This window comes from Parus major, chromosome 1A (genome assembly GCF_001522545.3).
Source record: "Parus major isolate Abel chromosome 1A, Parus_major1.1, whole genome shotgun sequence".
Taxonomy (NCBI): domain Eukaryota; kingdom Metazoa; phylum Chordata; class Aves; order Passeriformes; family Paridae; genus Parus; species Parus major.
This window is the reverse complement of record NC_031773.1, coordinates 48,344,427-48,363,560: the sequence shown is the minus strand read 5'-3', so window position 1 is coordinate 48,363,560 and position 19,134 is coordinate 48,344,427. Positions and strand designations below refer to the sequence as shown.

Genomic DNA, 19,134 nt, shown 5'->3' with positions numbered 1-19,134 from the left:
GAGTCCAAGGGAAAAGCCACCAGGCAACAGGGTTCTGCAGGCAACAGGGCCCTGGGGCCCTCAGGGCAGCACAAGCCTTTGGGGGTGCTGGGTGGATCCCACCAGCTGCATGCAGTGGGTCAGCAGAGTTTGGGAAACCCTGGAGGCAGGAGGGGATCCTGCTTCACTGTCTCAAGGTATAGTTCAAGTTTCCAACCTGCAGCATGTCACCAGAGGCCGGGCACTCGCAGGGCAGCTGGAGTGGTGTCAGTCGTGTGCTGCTCGGCCCTGACACTCGCCCTCCTCTTTGCAAGAGAGAAGGGGCAGGTTGGGGCCCCTGCCCACACAGTGCAGGCGTGGGCAGCCCACGGGGGCAGCGGGCACAGCGAGTGATGTCCCTGCAGGGGCTGGGGCACTCTGGAGACGCTGCACAGTGTGGGTGGAGGAGCTCACAACACGCACACGCAGCTGCTGGCGAGGGGCCCGGGAGCTGGCAGCCAGCCTGGGGGGGAAAGAACAGAGAGAAATACCAAAACAGGCACAACCCAAGCGGGCCAGGCTGGGAAAGGGGCACTTACGGAGGTGGCGGTCCTTGGCTGCCGTGGCAGGAGGACAGCAGGGAAGTCCATCGCTGCTTGCCTGACCCAGCAGGTGGTAGTGCACCAGGGGTTTGCCACATGTGGCTGCTCAAGTTTTGACCCAGACTTGGAAGCTTTGGGGACTGAGCTCATCGGCACACCTGCCCAAGGGTGACAGAGAAGGGAAGTATTCTCTCTCACTTGTGAGGAGGGAAGTGTTTCTGAGGACTAAGAAACCAAGGAGGAGGAAGGAAGCTGGGAGGAAAGGTCCAAAGACTGATTTTCATTCTGGCAGCAGGTTAAGAGTAGGGAATATGAATGCTGCCTCCAAGGTCTTGGATAGCCCAGTATATGAACTGATGATCTGGAAACAAAGACGAGCAATATATCGAACTTTTTAAAAAGATGACTCAAAGCTATTGACTCTTAAGGAGATCAAAAAGGACTGAGTAAAATGCAAATGTGGCAAATGGGGAACACCACATATTTGCCAAGGATCAACTGGATATGTGCAAGGTCAGAAAAGAGAATACTAATTGCACATAAGAATTACAAAGCTCCAGATGTTCTCTAGAAAACGAAGAAATAATAAGGATGTCACACAAACCCTGGCTCTGAGAGTAGCTGCAGGTTAAAAAAAAAAAAAAAAAGCACACACAAAATATTAGCATGCAGAAGGAAGAAAGTGGGAATAATATGGAAAATATGATAATGCTATTATGTAAATCACTAGTGCGGCCTCTCTGGGAATACTGTCTGCAGTTCAAGTAAGCCCTTCTCAGAAAGGGCTGATTAGGGGCATGGCAAATTCGCTCAGAGAGAGATCAAAATGATTGGGGTTGTTTATCTCAGAAAGGAAATGAACAAGAGGAGATTGGCACAGAGTGAGCCAGTCCAGAACTTCTGTTTTTCTTCCTGTTCAGTTCTATCACTGTCATATCTAGTGTTGCTGAGAATTGTGTGAAGTGATGTGGCTCTCCTCTGTCACACACCATTTGCTCTTTCACCCTCCCCTCCAAGAGAGGCACAGCACATTATGTTTTATATTTAGGTAGGACCTAGGGAGGAGGGGATGGCCAAGGAGAAATATATATGCCCCAGAGACCCCTCATAGTAGAGAAGGTGAAAAGGAAAGGTGGGATTTGCACCCAGACAGTGGAGCAAAAGTTCTGGCTTAGGGAGTCTCCTTCCATCAGCTCAGGCAGACCACAGAGAGGCTGCCAGCTACTGCCCTTCCAGACCAGGCCCTGGTCTCTGGGGGCTCCTTGGAGATAAAGAGCTTGAATTTGACAAGTTAGTCTGTAAAAAAGCATCCCAGAAGTCAGAAGAACCTTGAGATGCAGCATTGACGCACTGCTCTTTTCCAGGGGAGGTTCTGGTTCGACATTAGGGGGAATTCCTTTGCAGAAAGGGAATTAGACATTAGGGATGGGCTGCCAGGGAGATGGTGGAAGTCACCGTCCCCGGAGGTGTTTAAGGAACGACTGGACGTGGCACTCAGTGCCATGATGTGGTTGACAAGGTGTTGTTCAGTCAGAGGCTGGACTCCATGACCTCAGAGGTCTTCTCCAACTTAACAGAATCCGTGATTCCATGGCGCACGGCAGACACGCTGTCTCCCGGGGCCAGCAGCCCAGCGCGCTGGGCTGTAGCACACGGCGGAGCCCCACACGGAGCCCCTCAAGGCACACGGAGCCCCGCAAGGAGCTCCGCAGGGCACACGGAGCCCCTCAAGGCACACGGAGCCCCGCAGGACACACGGAGCCCCTCATGTCACACGGAGCCCCAGACGGCACACGAAGCCCGGGCTGCCAGCGGGCCCTTCCCGGCCGGGAGCATCCCGGGCTGCCGGGGTGGGACAGACACTCGCAGCTCCCCTCCCGGCCGCCAGGGGGCGGCAGCGCCGCGCCGCCGCCGCCTCAGGAGCGCGCGGCTCGCTGCCCGCGGAGCTGGCGCTGCCATTGGCGGGCGCGGGCGCGCGGCCCGGAAGCGGAAGCGCAGCGCTGCCGGGTGCCCCCCGGAGCGGCCCCGGAGCGGCCCCGTGCGCGCAGCCCGGTGAGAACGGGGCGGCCGCGCTGCTCCCGCGGGGCTGCAGCGGCTCCGCGCCCCGGCCCGGCCCGGCCCGGCCCGACCGTTACCCCGCGCCGTTGGACACGCGGCCCCGGCACCGCGCGGGGCCCGCTAAGGAGCGGTAGGCGGCTGCCGGCGGGTCCCTCGGGAAGGGAGAAGCTGACCCGGATCCCGCCCCTCGGTCACTCCTCTGCAGGTCGCCCGCCCGCGCCGCACACTTGTCCCCCATGGCCGCGTGGTCCCGGGAGGCGGTGCTGACTCTGTACCGAGCTCTGCTGCGCCGCGGCCGCGGCCTGCGCTACACCGACCGGGATTTCTACCTCGCCTCCATCCGCCGCGAGTTCCGCCGGAACCAGGGGCTGCAGCGGCTGGAGGACAAGGAAAGGCAGCTGGAGAAGGGACAGGCTTTCCTGCAGAGCAGGCTCGGGGGGCTGGTTTAGAGATTCCCTGTAGCTCCCGCTGGTCCCACTTACCTGCCTCTTCTTTCCAAAATCCCCTCGCCAGCCAGAAGAGATGATTAACACTCACTACCCACCACTTTCTTGAAGAAGTCCTGAAGGTGTTTCCACAGGCACACCAGGAGGGCTCTCCTGTTCTCTTCACAAATGCATTAGGTCACAGGTAGGTCATTTACAATGATATAACCGCGTTCTTCATGCTTCTGTTACAGTGAGCTTTGTGAAAGTGCAGGGGTTTTTCTGCTTGGGGATGACAAGTGAATATATTCTTGGTTCATCCAAGCAGGAACATCCCCCCTGCTTTGGCTTTAGAAAAAAAACAAAGGGCAGTTTTAAACCACCTCAATCAGGCAGGCAGGCTCAGAACCTTGGACACAGACTCAGAAAACAGACCTAAAGTCACAGTGCAGGAGTGTCTTGGTGTTTTCATGTAGGTTCACTGGGGATCTTACATGATCCCTACATGGGCATCACATATGGGTACAGTGATGGTAAAATGTGTTTTACAAGATCACAGAATCACTGAGGTTGGGAAAGGCCCCTGAGATCATGGAGTGCTATCTCTGATTGATGACCACCTTGTAACTAAAACACAGTAGCGCACGCCATGTCCAAGTTAAACACCCCCAGGGATGGTGACTCCATCACCTTGCTGGGCAGCCCATTCCAATGCCTAATCACCCATCCTGTGAGGAAATTCCTCCTGATGTCCAGCCTAAGCCGTCCCTGGCACAGTTTGAGGCCATGTTGGCCAGAGAGGCTCTTATTATATATAAATTAAATCTCAAGGTCAGGTTAAATGGAAGTTTGGGGACACAAAAGTACACATGTAAGAAAATATTCATGTCAGTGTTTTACATGATTTGTCTGAGAGTCAAACCCACCAGCCTCGGGGGCAAGAATAAACATCAAATGAAGGCAAGGGAGCTGTTCCTTGTATCATGTGTTGCAGTCTCTGCTGTTGATCCTTGGGTGTCTTTGAAGTGTCTGGGATTGGGCATTATTCAGAAATTAATCTGTGAATGGAAGCTCTGAGACTGCCTTGCCTGTCAGTTCCTGGAGAATATTCCACTTTGTTCCATACAGTTGACCAACCCTGTATTGCCTTGTCTGTGAGCAAAATCACACTTGTTACATTAGTAATCAGAAAATAAATTGGCTGTGTTTTGGTTGAGAAGCACAAATTATAAGAAAAATATCTGAATAGTTATAGGGTTTTGCTTAATATGCAGGATTTTATTGCAAAATACTGTGGAAATTTTATTGCAAAATACTTTCTTTCATTAAACCTATTCAATTACTAGAAACCTCACATCAAATTTGGATGTGTTCCCTCAGGTATTGGACTTTGCTTGGTCAGTACTGTCCTGGCACTGCTGGGATCAAGCAGCTCTTTGAGGGATCATAATTAGAGAGGGTGCAGGGTTGGGTGGGCCCTGCCTGTGGTGGAAGCCGGCAGCAGGGGGTGTGAGGGGTGGGAGAAGGGGGTGAGCCATCCGTACGGCGTTTTGGCCCCGGCGCGTAACGTTCCCGCTCCTTGCAGGTAAGATGGCAGGCGCTGGGCAGCGCAAAGGGAAGAAGGATGACAACGGCATCGGCACCGCCATCGACTTCGTGCTGGCCAACGCGCGGCTGGTGCTGGGCGTGGGGGGCGCCGCCATGCTGGGCATCGCCACGCTGGCCGTCAAGCGGGTGAGTGCCACGGCTGGCACCGGGAACGGCTCCGGGAGCAGGGAGGGGCAGTGAAAAGAGCCGGGGTGCCGGCAGTGGCCTGGGTGAAATGCAAGCGTTGGGCCCTCGGTGACTCAAACTCTTCCTGGTTTAGATGTACGACCGGGCAATCAGTGCTCCCAGCAGCCCCACTCGCTTGAGCCAGTCAGGAAAGAGAAGCTGGGAAGAGCCAAACTGGCTGGGCTCCTCCTCACGCCTGCTGACCCAGGACATGAAGACCAGCCTCAGCCGCTCCCTGCAGACCCTTCCCACTGATCCTTCAGCTGCAGATGCAGGTGAGAGGCATGGCCATCCTCCTGCATCACAAAATCATCCAGGCCTATAAACCCTGTATTTGTTTAAAGGAATGCAGGGAAGGAAATACCCTGTCTGTCCCAGGATTTTTTATGTTTTTCTTTTAAGCAGGTCTGCTCGTAACTTCAAGAATCATAACTGTCATTGGGAGCTAGTCAGTAATGGGTCATCTATTTGCACTCTTCGTTCCTCTCATGACTTCATGGTATTAAGCTTTTTTCTCCCCCATTTTTTCTCTTTCAATCTGAATATCTAATCTTTCCTGATAGAAAGCTATTCTCTTAATTTCAGGCACTCTCTTGCCTTTCTTTGGGTTATTCCAGTTTGCTTGCATCTTTTTAAGGGGGGAGTATTTGAGTTGTAGATCTACTAACAATTTATAACTATTTCCTCTATTGCTACCATTTTCCAAATAATTTCTGGATTGACATTTCCCTGTTTAGTGCTGCTTATCACTGTGTTTGTCTTCAGTAGTCTATAGGAAGTGTCCTGAAGTTTTCTTTCTGGGTGGGATAATCAATAGTTTAGAATCCAACCACGTTTTGTTACGTGTGGTTGTTCTTTGTTCTCAATGGTTTTACTTTCTATCACTGTTAACTCATTTCTGGAGTTTTACACGTTGAGATTTAAACTAAAAATCAGAATCAAACTATTAACTTGATTTCCAGATTATTTTAAAGGAAGCTATCTTTGGGATGGCAGTAGGTATTTTGCTGAGGAAACATTGAAAACTAGCTGTGTTAAATGGGACCTAGATAATTTGATTGGAGTCCCCAAGCATATGGACAGAATAATAATGATGGTGTCTTTAAATTCTTCAATTAGAAGTAAATTAAAACTCAGTATGGGAAAAAAACCTTTTCTCATAAATAGGCAATAAAATCCAGTTCCTGATGGTTTTGTGCATTATTTCCTTAACACAAAAATGCTCAGATCTGTCCAAAAGAACCCAGTGGGACAAGAGACAGCACCCAGCTGCTGAGGCTGGGCCATTACTCACGTGCTGTGTGGCCCACACCAAACAAATCTGCAACAGCCATTTGCTTTAATGGGGCCACTGACTTGGGGATTTCTGCTGCACCCCTTAGGTAGCACAGCCCTTCCAAAGTTCTCTTAGATCTGTAATTCCCTTTTAATTCTCATTGTTAACTTTTGAGACTCTTTGTCCATGTTGAGAGAAATCTGAAATGGATGGGAAGCACTGATTTATTTCTTTGAGAAACCAGTCAGAAAAAAGGGGGCTCAGAGAATCTGTGCAGGTCAGACATGGTTTAGTAACGCAGATGGCAGTGTAAACCTTGTGTTGTGGCATTGTGCCTCTGAGTGGGCTCTCTGATCCTTTTCCAGTGAAGGCTTCAGGGAGGTATCACAGGAACTATGATGGCCCCAGGATCTGTCAGCTCATCATCCCAATAACTGTGCTGATCAGACTCCCAACAGCTATTTCATTTCCAGGTGGAACAGTCTTCTCTGATCTCATATGCTAGTCAGGACTGGATTTTGCTGGTAATTTGTAATAACCTGTTTCAGTGTTAAAAACTCAAGGAGATCATGATGGTTATTCAGAAGTGTTTTATTCGCTGGTGTGGCATCACACTGAAAGCTTTTGAACTGGTAACAGCACTGAATTTGTGATGAAGTTGACCTGAGATACTGCCCACTTAGCAATTAAAAAAAGACCCTTGTACACAATATTAGTGTGGCTAAATTTCAAATCTAGTAACGTGTTTTCATCCGTTTTGATGCTCTTTATAGTATGTTTTGAAGTTCCTCAGCACGCCCCTTCGGACTGCTACCTGCATAAAGCCTGCAAAATGTCTGCCAAGGGCTTTTTGAGACCTGGGAGACCGCAGTTACGCGCTGCAGATTCTGTTCTGCGGAAGGCTTCACAGAGAGATCAGCTGCAACCTCAACAGTTTTCCTTCTGTCTTGCAGACGTTTTTCGACCCACAAAGCCCAAGCCATGTGCCAAGAGGAGTCAGGTGGAGCTGAAGAAATCCCGCCTTCGCCTGTCCTTGCAGGAGAAGCTGTTTGCGTACTACCGGCGGCGGGTGGCGATCCCGGCGGACGAGCAGGCTCGGGCCAAGCAGGCGGCCGTGGATATCTGCACGGAGCTGCGCAGCTTCCTGCGCGCCAAGCTGCCCGACATGCCCCTGCGGGACATGTACCTCAGTGGCAGCCTCTACGATGACCTGCAGGTAATTCCTGGGGAAGTATCACGGCTCCTTATTCAGGAGGCTGACCACGCAGCGGCGTTTCAGGCTTCCCTGTTGGCACTGCTGGCTCAGCACAGCATTCCTCTGTAATAAGGCTCTTGGTGCTGCCTTTCCCGCTGTGGAGCCAGGCAATGATTTCCACAGTGCTGTTTGAACGGGCATGACCAAGCTGCTCTGTCATTGTCTGCAAAGCCTGTGCTTTTTGCTGGTTTATTTCTCCAAAATATCTCAGTCCTTCTTTGCTTCCCCTCTGTCTCTCCTTTTAGCTGTGTTTTTCTTGATTTTTCTCTGGTAGACATCTGTTTTCTCTCCATCCTTCTGTAACCATCCAAATACATTATATTCTCTTAGATCTCCCATATATTCATGTAGGTCTTTCCTATCCCTTTTTTTTTTTTTTTTCCTGAATGTAAATGCATGACAGACCAGGACTGGACAGCAGTCCCTGCTGCAATATCTCCCTGATGGCAAGATGCCTATGGCTATAGTGAGTGATTCAGAGGCACACTTCTTTCTTTGAATCAGAGCTCTGGAATGGAGCATGGAATGTCCAGTGAAACTTAGACCTGGGGTCTTAATCACATTGGTGAAAAGGGATCTTTAATGACTTTTTTCCAAACAATGTGGCAGACCAGGTGAGGGCAGTGTACCTAGCTGTAGCATTGGATTATTAAACCGTGGCAACGGAAGCTTGTCAAGAAACTTAATACTCTGTCTCCTGTTTAAATTGTCACGTGGTGTTGTCGTGCCCTAGGCCAGCTGCATCTCACGACCAAGGAGCAGACTTAGAGCAGTATGAGGCAGAGTGATTCATCTATATTCAGTCCATGTCAGGTCTCTAAATAGTACATACCACGTAAGCACTAGCTTCAGCTTTACCTTGGAATTATCCCACTGATTGTTGGAAATAGTCCTTCAGAATGCCTTTGAACAAAGGGAGGCTGGGAATCCCACGCAGAGAGGAGAGTGAAACAGCTGAATCCTTATTCCAGGTTCATTTGGACAGAAGGCTATCTAAAGGTGGTGAATAAAATTAATGTGGAGAGAGAAAGCTTATTCTTACTGACTTTTCTCTCTTGTGAAAGGTAGTGACAGCTGACCACATCCAGCTCATTGTACCTCTCATGCTGGAGCAGAACCTGTGGTCGTGTATCCCCGGGGAGGACACTATCATGAACATTCCTGGCTTCTACTTGGTGCGTCGAGAAAACCCAGAGTACTTTCCTCGCGGGAGCAGCTACTGGGACCGCTGTGTGGTGGGAGGTTACCTTTCCCCCAAAACTGTAGCAGACACATTTGAGAAAGTTGTAGCTGGGTCCATCAACTGGCCAGCAATTGGGAGTCTCTTGGACTATGTGATCCGTCCAGCAGCTCCCCCAGCAGATTTGACACTGGAAGTCCAGTACGATGCAGATCGGCATCTTTTTATTGACTTTCTACCATCCCTGACACTGGGGGACATTGTCCTCGTTGCCAAACCTCACCGATTGGCCCAGAATGACAACTTGTGGCGACTGAGCCTGCGGCCAGCGGAAACGGCTCGCCTCCACGCCCTGGACCAGGCCGATTCTGGCTGCCGCTGCTTGTGCCTCAAGATCTTCAAAGCAGTATGCAAGTTAAACCCAGCTCTGGGACACCTCACTGCCAGCCAGCTCACCAATGTCATCCTGCACCTCTCCCAGGAGGAGTCCGACTGGTCCCAGGACATGCTGGCTGATCGCTTCTTGCAGGCACTGAAGGGGCTGATCCGCTACTTGGAGGCAGGTGTCCTCCCTAGTGCCCTGAACCCCAAGGTGAACTTGTTTTCAGAGCTCACCCCCGAAGAAGTGGATGAGTTGGGCTACACACTCTACAGCTCTCTGTCAGAGCCAGAGGTCTTGCTGCAGACGTAATGGGGCCTTACCTAGGGAAGTGTCGATAGGGTTTAGCCAATGCAGACTTTGATTACTGCGAATTATGTCTCCTCCACTTCTCCCTATCTCCCCCTCTCTCTCTCTCTCCCTCTCTTCACCACTCCCCACTTTTGGTTCATTAGTAATTCCTGCTGTGGAGTTGGTGCTCCCACTGAATTTCTTGGTGCTACTGGTCCATTTCCACCATCTCTGCCCCAACAGGTACCCATTGGCTAGGGAAGAGAGGCTAAAACTGCTCTGAGATCTTCACATAAATTCTGTGAGTTTAAGTGTCTACCAAAAAATAAAACAAACTATGCACTTCTTTCTTCTGTAGTACACTTTAGTGCAGCAAACCCTTTTTGGTTTGAAGAAGGTGGAACTGGGCTGGTAAATCCAGTGATGATTTTAGCAAACTTGCACTGAGGTTGTTTAATTTCCTCCAGCCTGACTTTGCCCCATGTTTCTTTCTCTCTGCTGTCCCACACTGTCTCACTTTCCTTTCTTTTATGTCCTTTTGGCCCAGTCATGCAGGGCAGACTGAGTGAGATATTTTGGATAGGGTTCTTTTTGTATTTTTGAGTGGATAATGATTACACTGGCAGTATTTAGGGCTGTAGAGCTTGAAACTGGAGAATTCCCACAGCTCCCGCTCCCACAGAGCTTTCTCATCCTTTGCAAGCTGGGTTCAGGATTAAGGGCCAAAATTTGTCCAGTCTGCTTCAGCACAACCTCCTGTATGGGCAATTCTTGTTGAAGCAGTGCCAGGGGAGGAAGGAACCTTTGTGGTCTGGCTGTGTGATGAGACTGAAGGAGCAGAGCTTGCTGTTCCTGCCTAGCCAGATCTAATGGGAATGGCCTCGGGAGTGGAGAACAAGGCAGCTCTTCAGTTGTCTCTGGCCTAGAGGAAGAGAGGGTGATTATAGGGAAGGGGTGGGAGCCACCCATGGGAATGGGGATTTTTTTTTCATCTTTTCCCCAAGACCTTAGGGCTGTTCTGGTTTACTGGAGGTGGAAACAAGACTACATGCCTCAAAGGGCTTTGGAATAAGCACACACAAGCCAGATTCTCACCAGCTCTAAAGGCTGTGAAGGTGACGGAACTGAACTGGTGTCATCAGCAAGGTTCTGTCCCGTACACTGGTATTAGGATACATGCACAAAGCTGGCATTTAGGGATATATTAGCTTTGCCATCTGCTCTGTGTGCTTTGGTCTCCTCCTCAGAACTGAGGCTGTCCATCCACTTCCTCATTCCCATGTGCTGACTTTCCAGTGCTCCCATTTTACAAATATTCTTAAAAAGCTGGTGAGGGCACACCTTCCCTTGTGTTTGGACCTGTTGGCACTGCAGTTCTGCCCACTCCTTCTGGGGCTGCTCTCAGGCTGTGGACTCTGCATTAAGCCACCTGCTGTCTTCAAAAAGTGGGAGAGAAGGTGTCCCCCGAGTCTGGAGCTCTGTGTGTATCTCAAAAGACCAGCTTAACTATTGTTTCAGAAACATAATTGCCTTTTCCCTGCTTTAGCAACTTTTTTCATCCTTGCTGTCCAGCCTCCTTAGCCAGTGGAGAGGAGTACTGCAGCAGCAGAGTATGGAGGGGATAGGAATCCTTTTCTCCTTTTCTCCTCCCTTCCTCTCAGGACTTCCCCCATCTTTGACAGAGAAGTTTCAAGGTGAATTTTAGGAGTGGAACCACGGAGGGAAGTCTTTCACACTGGGTTCTTTTTAGAGGCAGTGCTGGTGAGGTGAGGGAGGGAGCATCTTTCTCGGACAATCCGTCCATTTTAACCAATGTGTCAGATAGCATTCTGTATACAGTGATAATGCAACATTGCATTTTAAATTATTTAATCCTTAGGGTACTGGTATTTTCTAGACTGCCAGATGTGTACTTTAAAGTCTGTGTGTGTATATAAAAGTCTATAGTCTATCAAAGTTAACAGGAATCCCGTTTGTATGACTTTGTGTTTTGTAAGTTCTGCAGCAGTCAGTGTTGGTCAACTGTTGATTGCTCTTCACTCTGGTTCCCAGATTTTTTCCTCCTCTTCCTTCCCTTGCCCCCCACTGCCTTTCTGATGTCAGCCTTCCTACCCTAAAAACAGACAGATGAGACTCGGAGCCTACAGACTCTTGGGGGGAATTCCCCTTGTTTTTAATTACTTGAAGGTCAACAAAAATATTAAAATATCTGGGTTGTCAGGAGTTCCCCCAAAGCTCATTTCTTCAGTGTGATGTCACCCCTCACTTGGTGCTGACTCCAGTACTGTGGTCTTCACATTTTAACAGCAGTGTGGTTGGAAATTATTAAAACTCTAGATTAAAAAAAAAAAAAAGAGAGAAAGTGAGATCTAACTTGAGAACAGTTGTCACATACATATCTGTATATATAATTTTTTACACGAATGCTTTTACTTCTTCCTGGCAACCTAATGAATTAATATTTTATGGCCATTTTTTGCTGCTATTGAGCTCAGTTTGTGTATCAAATGGAGACTGAAGCTGCCTTTTTGCCTTTTCTGTAGACTCTGCTCCACTTCACTTGCATCAACCATCACCATCATTTCTTCCCTTCAGTTTTGCCCTCCTCTGAGCTAGCCATGAGCCTGTTCTCAGGAGGCAAATATCACTTCCTACAGGCAGCCACCACAGCAGGCAATAGCTGCCCTGGCAGTGGCAGTCTTGACAAAGGCCAAAGATGTGATGGGTCACAGGGACACTGCAACTAGGAATAATTTGAGAGCAGGGTCAGGTATAAGGGCAATAGAAGCAGGGAAGAAGGTGTAGGGTAAATATGCAGGAAACTTCCAGTAATGCTGCACCCAGCCTGTGGGTCAAACAGAACGTTGCAGAGTCTTTCGAAGTGGCACCTTTCAGTATTAAATGCAGTACATGTGTTGATGTACAACCTGGAGGGCTGTCTTACCTACAGGTAGGCTACTTCCTGGTCAAACCTGAAGCACAGAGCAGAAGAACCTAAAGCTGAATGTGAAAAGGGCAGCTCCTGGCCACCTTCTTGGCAGAGCAGCTCAGAGACAGATTGATTGTAAGAGGCCCAGGGCACGCACTGGGCTGGTGGCTGCCTCAGCTCCAAGAATGTCTCCGTGTGTTCTGCTGTAGCTTAGCTCACACAAGCTTCCCATAAGATTGTCGTCTTACTCCCTGTAACCACAGGGTGAGGACCAACTTGCTCAGCTGTGGGTTTCACTGCTGCTGAGCTCCACTGCTAATCTTTCAAGTCAGATGGATTTCTTTTCCCATGTTTAAAGGCAATTATGGAAACAAGAGGCTGCTTTCTGCCCCCTGGCAAGGTGCCATTAGGGCCCTCATTCTTAGCATGTGGGCACACAGTGAGAAGTGAAGAGATGATGCCTCATCTCTCTCAGGCCTGGAGGCTGTGGATTTGCAAAGGGGAAAGTCCAAGTGCATGATCTGTGACAGAGTGTGTGGAATTCTGAAATAAAATTAATTTCCACAGTAACCTCGTTGTCTCTGGCATGTTTATAAACAAAGGAACATCTCTCTTTGCTTTCATCTTGGCACATGCTGATATAATTTTGCAGCACACAGCGCTCAGGGACTGGCCTGCCCCTTGCTGATTCACTTGCCTTCCCTTTGCAGCTCTGGGCACTCAGCACTTTGCAGCTTGTCTCGAGGGAGCCATCAGCTCGGGTGCAGCAGCGTCCTTGCTCCTGGCAGCTTTCACACCAGTCACAAGATGATGCGTAATTGTGGTGCTGAGCTTCTCATCCTCTCCGATAATCCGCGTGCCCGGACAGGCACCTGCTTTTCATGTGGCTGCCCAGACTTCAGAGGCTTCCGTGCCTCTGGAATATTAAACTTTCCTGTGTGGGCTCCTCCACCCTCGTCAGTCACACCTTGGTTTTTGTGTGCCAGGCCTCTCCCCTCCCAAATGGACTCCTCTCTTATCCAGGCATCAGCCTTGAGGCAGCAGGGAAACTGCTTTGCCAGGGGCCCGTGTCTGGTGTGTTTTAAGTTCTTTACAGTAAGACCCAGTTTTATGTGCCTGCTTGGAAAGGTGGAGTGGAAATGTTGGATGTCAAGTAAGTGTGAAGTCATGCTGCTTTTGATGGGTCCCAGGGTTCTTAATTCTTGGAACACATGCTACAGTGGCAACATTGTCCTGTAAGACCTGTCTTAATGAAGACTCTGTAATTAACTATTTTGGAGAGTATTTTATGAAACAAAGGGAGTCTACATCTCCAACTTACTTTTTTTTTCTAATATCCCTTTGTCTGCATTGCTTTGTTTTTTTTTTTTTCCTTTAATCTGTCCTATGGTTGAAACGGATCAGATGAGTTGAAGCACATTTCATGCCATACAGAGTCTTACAGGAGCTGCTAAAATGAGCTGTGACAGGTATTACCCTCTCAAGTTAAAGCCCCTGGAATGCCTAGAGCCTGCAATACATGGTTAATATATGCAGTGGTTTGCACCTTTCCATAAAAGCAGTCCTGGCATGAACAGGGAGGAAAGATCATAAGATAAATGTTTAATGTAAAGACAAAATAATTGAGGGGAGAGATTATAATTATTGAAAGTATGGAAAAAGTTGCTACAAAGAAAAAGAGCACAAGTAGTTCTCCAGGCTGCAAAGACTTAGAATCTCTTTTGTTCTTAGCCTGAGGAACAAACAGCTTAGGAGGAAAGGGAATTTTGGAAAAAGCAAAATATTTTGCCCACTTTGTTATATAACCACAGTCCTGTCCTGGATATTAATGTAGCTGAGCTTACATTTTACTTATTTATTTTTGCATCTTATAATTTCAAAAATAAATACATAAATTCTAGCCTATTTTGTATCTAATCTTAAACTGGGGAAGAAAGGGTGACTTAACCCCAAATTTGAGATCATCATGTTAAACTGTTGAACTACATTAATAAATTTTTTTTATTAGTTCCCAAATACTTAGTTGAATCCATGTTTTTTTAAGGTTTATTTTAATATTCTAAACTTTAGAAAAGCTGCAGACAGGTGCTGCTTTTTAAATTTAGTTTCATAGGAAAAAATGAGCCTCTTCCAAATTTTAGTTTCACAGAAGAAAAGGAGCCTCTTCCAAATGAGGAGTTTCTCTTCCAGATAAGATATGTTTGCTCACTATCTGCACCATTCAATGCCTCCAATATGACTCACTGAATCTGGGACTGGATCTTGAAATGTGGGGCTTTGCCCACAGAAGCAGCAAGCAAGAAATGGGAGATTCTACCTCCTACGTGAAACCCCGTATTGCCTTCCAGCCCTGGGAGAACTGCTGTGGTCCACACAATCAGGGAACTGTTTGAGATATCTGGATTTTATCTTCTTTATCCTTGTCAGGTGAGTTATTATCTGAGTTTATGATCTGAGGGATTGAAGAAATATCCTCCCCCTCCCTTTTATTCTTTTTTGTTGGTTTGTTTTTGGTTTTTTTTTTTTTTTTTTTTAAGATTCAACACCTTCTTAGAATAGCTTTTGTTTAACAAATGTGTCCTTTACACAGGCAAGGATAAAATTTTTACTAGCATACTTTGAGAAGGACAGCATTACTCACAAGTCAAGGACCCAGAAATGCACTGGTGAGCAGGCTATTATTCCTTTCTTTATAGTATGTGATCCTGTGGAATAATCTTGCAAACAATAAGGCAGAAGAAGATGGTAAGATTAATGGGTAAGGCAGGGAAGATCTGAAATCATTCTATAGCTAGGAAACATTCTTGTCATTTCACAAAAAGCAAAGAGAGTGGGACACAGAGTTTGGCTCAAGTAACTCAAACTTCTCATGATCTTAAGCTTTCCTAAGTACTCATGCAGAAGTCAGTTCTGAACAAAATCACATTAAACACGCTAAAAGTCAGATTGATTTTTATTTTGCTGCCCTGGTTCAATTTCCCTGGCTCTTGTGACTAAGTAGCTCTTTGATCTGTCTATTAACACTGTGTGCTAAGCTTCTCTGGGGAAATATATATATATATAAATTCTAACCACATTCTTCATGAAAAGCCTTCTCCATACAAATAATGGGCAAAAGTTGCTCACTTGTGTTACTTGTTTTGTTTAGGATTTTCTTTTGTTAGGCAACAATCCTCTGGCTCCACTGCAATTCCACCCTTCCTCTCTCTCTGTGGTAGAATTGTCACCGTTCTACGGAAGCACAGGGGTGATACTGTCCCATAAGACATCCCACTACAATGATCCCAGTCCTGTACAGCCCTCTTGTCTCATTCTGCTCAGCATTGCAAAGGACAGGCCTCAGAGGCAACAGACACAAGGGCACAGATGGCAAATGATGGACTGTGTTACCTCTTTACCGCTCCTGCAATGGGCATTACTTCAAAACTTGTAAGGCCCTGGCGGGCTCCTTACCTCCCTTGAAAGGCAAGAAGCAATTGTTCCTGGAAGCAGTATGGCAGAATGACATTTTTGCCTTCAGATTCTTGAATTTATTCAGCACAGGGGACCTTGGAGACAGTAAGTACCAGCACTTATATGGATAATAAGATGTGAATCATGTTTAGCTGCTGCTTGTTTGCAGCAGCAGTGAAGCGCTGTCAGAGGCCCCGAGGTGTGCTGGAGCCAAGGTAGTACAAGGCACAACAGTCCCAGAGGCTGCAGAGCTGCAGCTCCCATGGTACTTGTTAGAGAGCATGCTGGCAGGGCCCCAGCTCCCTGGCACTCACAGGGAAGCTGGTTTCTGCTGAGGCAGGGACGTGACCAAGGCACAGACCTCCTCTTTTCCAAATCACTGCCTATGATTGTGAGAGAGACAGTAGAAAGCATCTTGTCTGGTGCCTTTTCTTGAACGAGGAGCAATGAGCTTATGTTTTGGGCTAGGAATCTTTCTCCTCTTTTTTTTTTTTTTTCTTTTGGTAAAGATAATGAATGAAGAATAATGCATCTTGACTCCATCACTTTGCACTGCCAAGGAGGCTGTTTGGTGTCACCAGCAGACTGGTGACTCCCAAGCTTTGTGCTCTGGGACAGACTTGCCCTCTGTGAGCCTGCTCTGCTTCAGGGAGACCTGTATTTCTGATAAGTGCTCAGCATCCAAATGTGTCTTACTGAGACTGCATGACTGAGGTGAATGGCTCATTAACTTCCTGAATAGCACCAGCATTGCCCCAAACCCAGAGATGTCTCCTCTTGAAGCCAGGACATGGCCTAAACAATCTCACCCTCTGAGTGCCAGAAGAGCAGGCCAGCTGTACCTCCCCAACAGAGCTGGGCTGCTGCAGCTGTCTCCCGACAGACCTGGGTTTAGTCTCAAACCAGTTCTCTCAGCAGTCAAGCACAGAAACCTCCTCCCACTAAGAGAACGGCAAACCTCCCTCACCAGGCACCACAGCAATGGCAGTAAGAGGGCAGGTGGGTTGAGAAGCCACAGCACCTACTCAGTATGGTACTATGGCTGCAAAGTCTTCTTTGGGGACTATTATCCAGCCTGCCTGTGGCCAGTCCACCTGTAACACACCTGAGGAGGCTCTACTGAGGCTACCTGTCAGTCCATGTACAAGTGCAGGGAGCAGAAGAGGCTCAAAGTCTTCTGAAAGAATCTTTCTGACATAATTTGCCAAATCCTCTAATGCAGAGACCTTAGGAGGGAAAATTACATTCCTTCAGGAAGAAGCTAAAAACTCAGTGATCTCACAATTGTGTCAACATCCACCAGGATTTTTTCTCTCCTCCTTTGTAAACAAATATATATTAAAACAGTACAAAGTCTGCTGGTAAATCACTGAGCAGCTGCTGCCTATGGAGAGTGGAAAATTATTACTGAATAATGGCTGCAGTGTTCCTCCCCAGGGACCTAGGCAGCTACAGCCTCAACAGTGACTTATCCTCAAATGAGTTTCAGAGATTCATCTGAACTACCTGTGTCAGTCTCCTTGCTGAAGCTGCCTGCCAGCATCAAAGACATCTCTCACACACCCAGAAGATCCCTAGAACTGTTTTATTACACTCATAGGGTACACCTGTGCAACAGTCTCTGTTTCTGGCCTCATCAAAACACTCTGAAATGACACAAAGTGAAAAACAAATCCCCCAAAGGAGCATACAGAGCACAGCCTGGTATTATCCTTTCACTGTGCACCCCCCCTCACTGAACAGAGAGGCTGAAATAAGCCCAAATAACCTTTCCACCTGCTTCAGCTGAAGCTGCTGGCTTGGGTGCCAGGTTCAGGAGTGCAGTGTAACTGCTGCTGGGCTGGTACAGCAAGGAGCCCTCATGCTGACCGGGCTAAGGGGCACTCAGACACCAAAAGAGAGCTCCAGTGAAGTTAACTCACTCACTGGTGTCTGGGCCGAGATACTGGAGTCTCATAATCCGTACCTACTTGTCAGGCTCAGCTCTTGCTAACTTCACACTGCTACAAAATAAGCAGTGTTCATTGTCACCCTCCTCTTCATCCTTTTGAACAGAGGGGCACAAGACACCTGGCACATGTGACTCCAGCAGATGTTGGTACATTTTTGATATACACTGAGCACACAGTCTGCAGGGGGGGGTCACATCAGCTGTAGGCCCATGAAGGATGATAGTTGACATGAAATGTGTTCCTGTTCTTTTATTGCTTGGATAACTGGAAGGCTTCTGTTTGTGTGCTAAACTGAGCCCACATGTGCTAATGAACATAAAGGATTATTCTTGACCCCCAAGTCCTCTCATCATAATAAAACAAGACTGGACAATGAGACAACTAAAAATATCCCCCAATGGTCTGAACAAAAGTCAGTACGCCTTTCTCTCCCTCCTTCAAGCATATTTTTTGCTAAACATCATTTTCAGCCAGTTGTAGCTTTGCTTAGGAAACTCATGCTTGGGCAAGTTACAACTCACCTCCCTCTTACCAGATTTTCACAATGTTTTTACTTGTGGCAGCTGGCCACAGCATGGCTGATTCTGAGTAACTAAGCCTCTGGAGACACGAATTTTGTGAGCTATCGGCATGTGCTTGACATGCCCGAGTTTGTTCAGTAAGAAAAATGTAGGTGGACAAGCAGGGTTCTTTCCATAACTGTGTGAAATAATTGAACTGTAAGCTGCAAATGTAAATTGCAGATTTAATCCTCTTTTTTATTAGTCTCATTTCTAATGTCAGGGGTATTTACATAGCAGAATGGAAACAGAAGACAGTGAGGGGGTGGGTAAGTAGTGAATGATTTATTAGAGATTCCATTCGGTGTACTAGTCCAAAACAAACGAGGCAGAGCATATGGATAACTTATTTTGTATGTAATAAAAGATGGATGTTAATACCTCCCAGACTGATCTTTAATCATATATATTTGCTTTTTGATCTAGTTTTAAAATGGAACATCTATAAAGCAATCCCTAAGGAGCTTACAATGAGAATCTGGCAGAAAAGATCTTTCAGATATCTGTTTGTACCCGCATGAGGAGAGAAGAAAGCAAGCACTGTGAATTAGTCTGTGCCATAGAGGTTGTAGGAAATTCTCCCTCAAATTTGCTCAAAATGTCTCTCTGCTTGGCCTCATTCTTCCCTTGTGTTTTCCTCAGCACTCTGTCTCCAGGAAAAATTCCTGCTAGTTTCTGGAAATGTTTTGTTCATTGAAGTGTGGGGTAAGGCTTCCTGTTCTTCCAGATGGAAGGTTCAAAGGACTCAAGCTTTCCCTCACAAAAATCCCCTTGGGGCTTGCCCTCACACTCACCCTTCTGGAAAGCAGGCAGTGCCCCCTCCTCCCCAGCCACCCCAGCAGAGTCCAGGGCCAGCAGAAAACCCATCTGCTCCTTCTCCGGGGCACTGAGGCTCAGTGGGAACCCAAAGCTGCCTGCCCAGTGCCACCACTGCCATCGTGCACCGTCCCAATGCAGTGTCAGCCCACCTTCCCATCACTCCGGAGAAGTGCAGACATCTCTGTCTCTGTTACTTTTGCTGGTTCCCCTCCTGGCCCCAGCAA

The 19,134-nt window shown here is 47.8% G+C and overlaps 1 protein-coding gene across 1 annotated transcript; it reads left to right on the top strand.

Moving 5' to 3' along the window:
* Positions 1 to 2,656: 2,656 nt before the first annotated feature.
* Positions 2,657 to 12,696, top strand: MIEF1 (mitochondrial elongation factor 1). The gene is made up of 5 exons (XM_015629025.2): positions 2,657 to 3,248; positions 4,629 to 4,777; positions 4,911 to 5,091; positions 7,046 to 7,308; positions 8,412 to 12,696. Exons 2-5 carry the CDS (start codon positions 4,634 to 4,636, stop codon positions 9,216 to 9,218), a joined length of 1,395 nt encoding a protein of 464 aa, XP_015484511.1. The 5' UTR covers positions 2,657 to 3,248; positions 4,629 to 4,633; the 3' UTR covers positions 9,219 to 12,696.
* Positions 12,697 to 19,134: the final 6,438 nt, after the last annotated feature.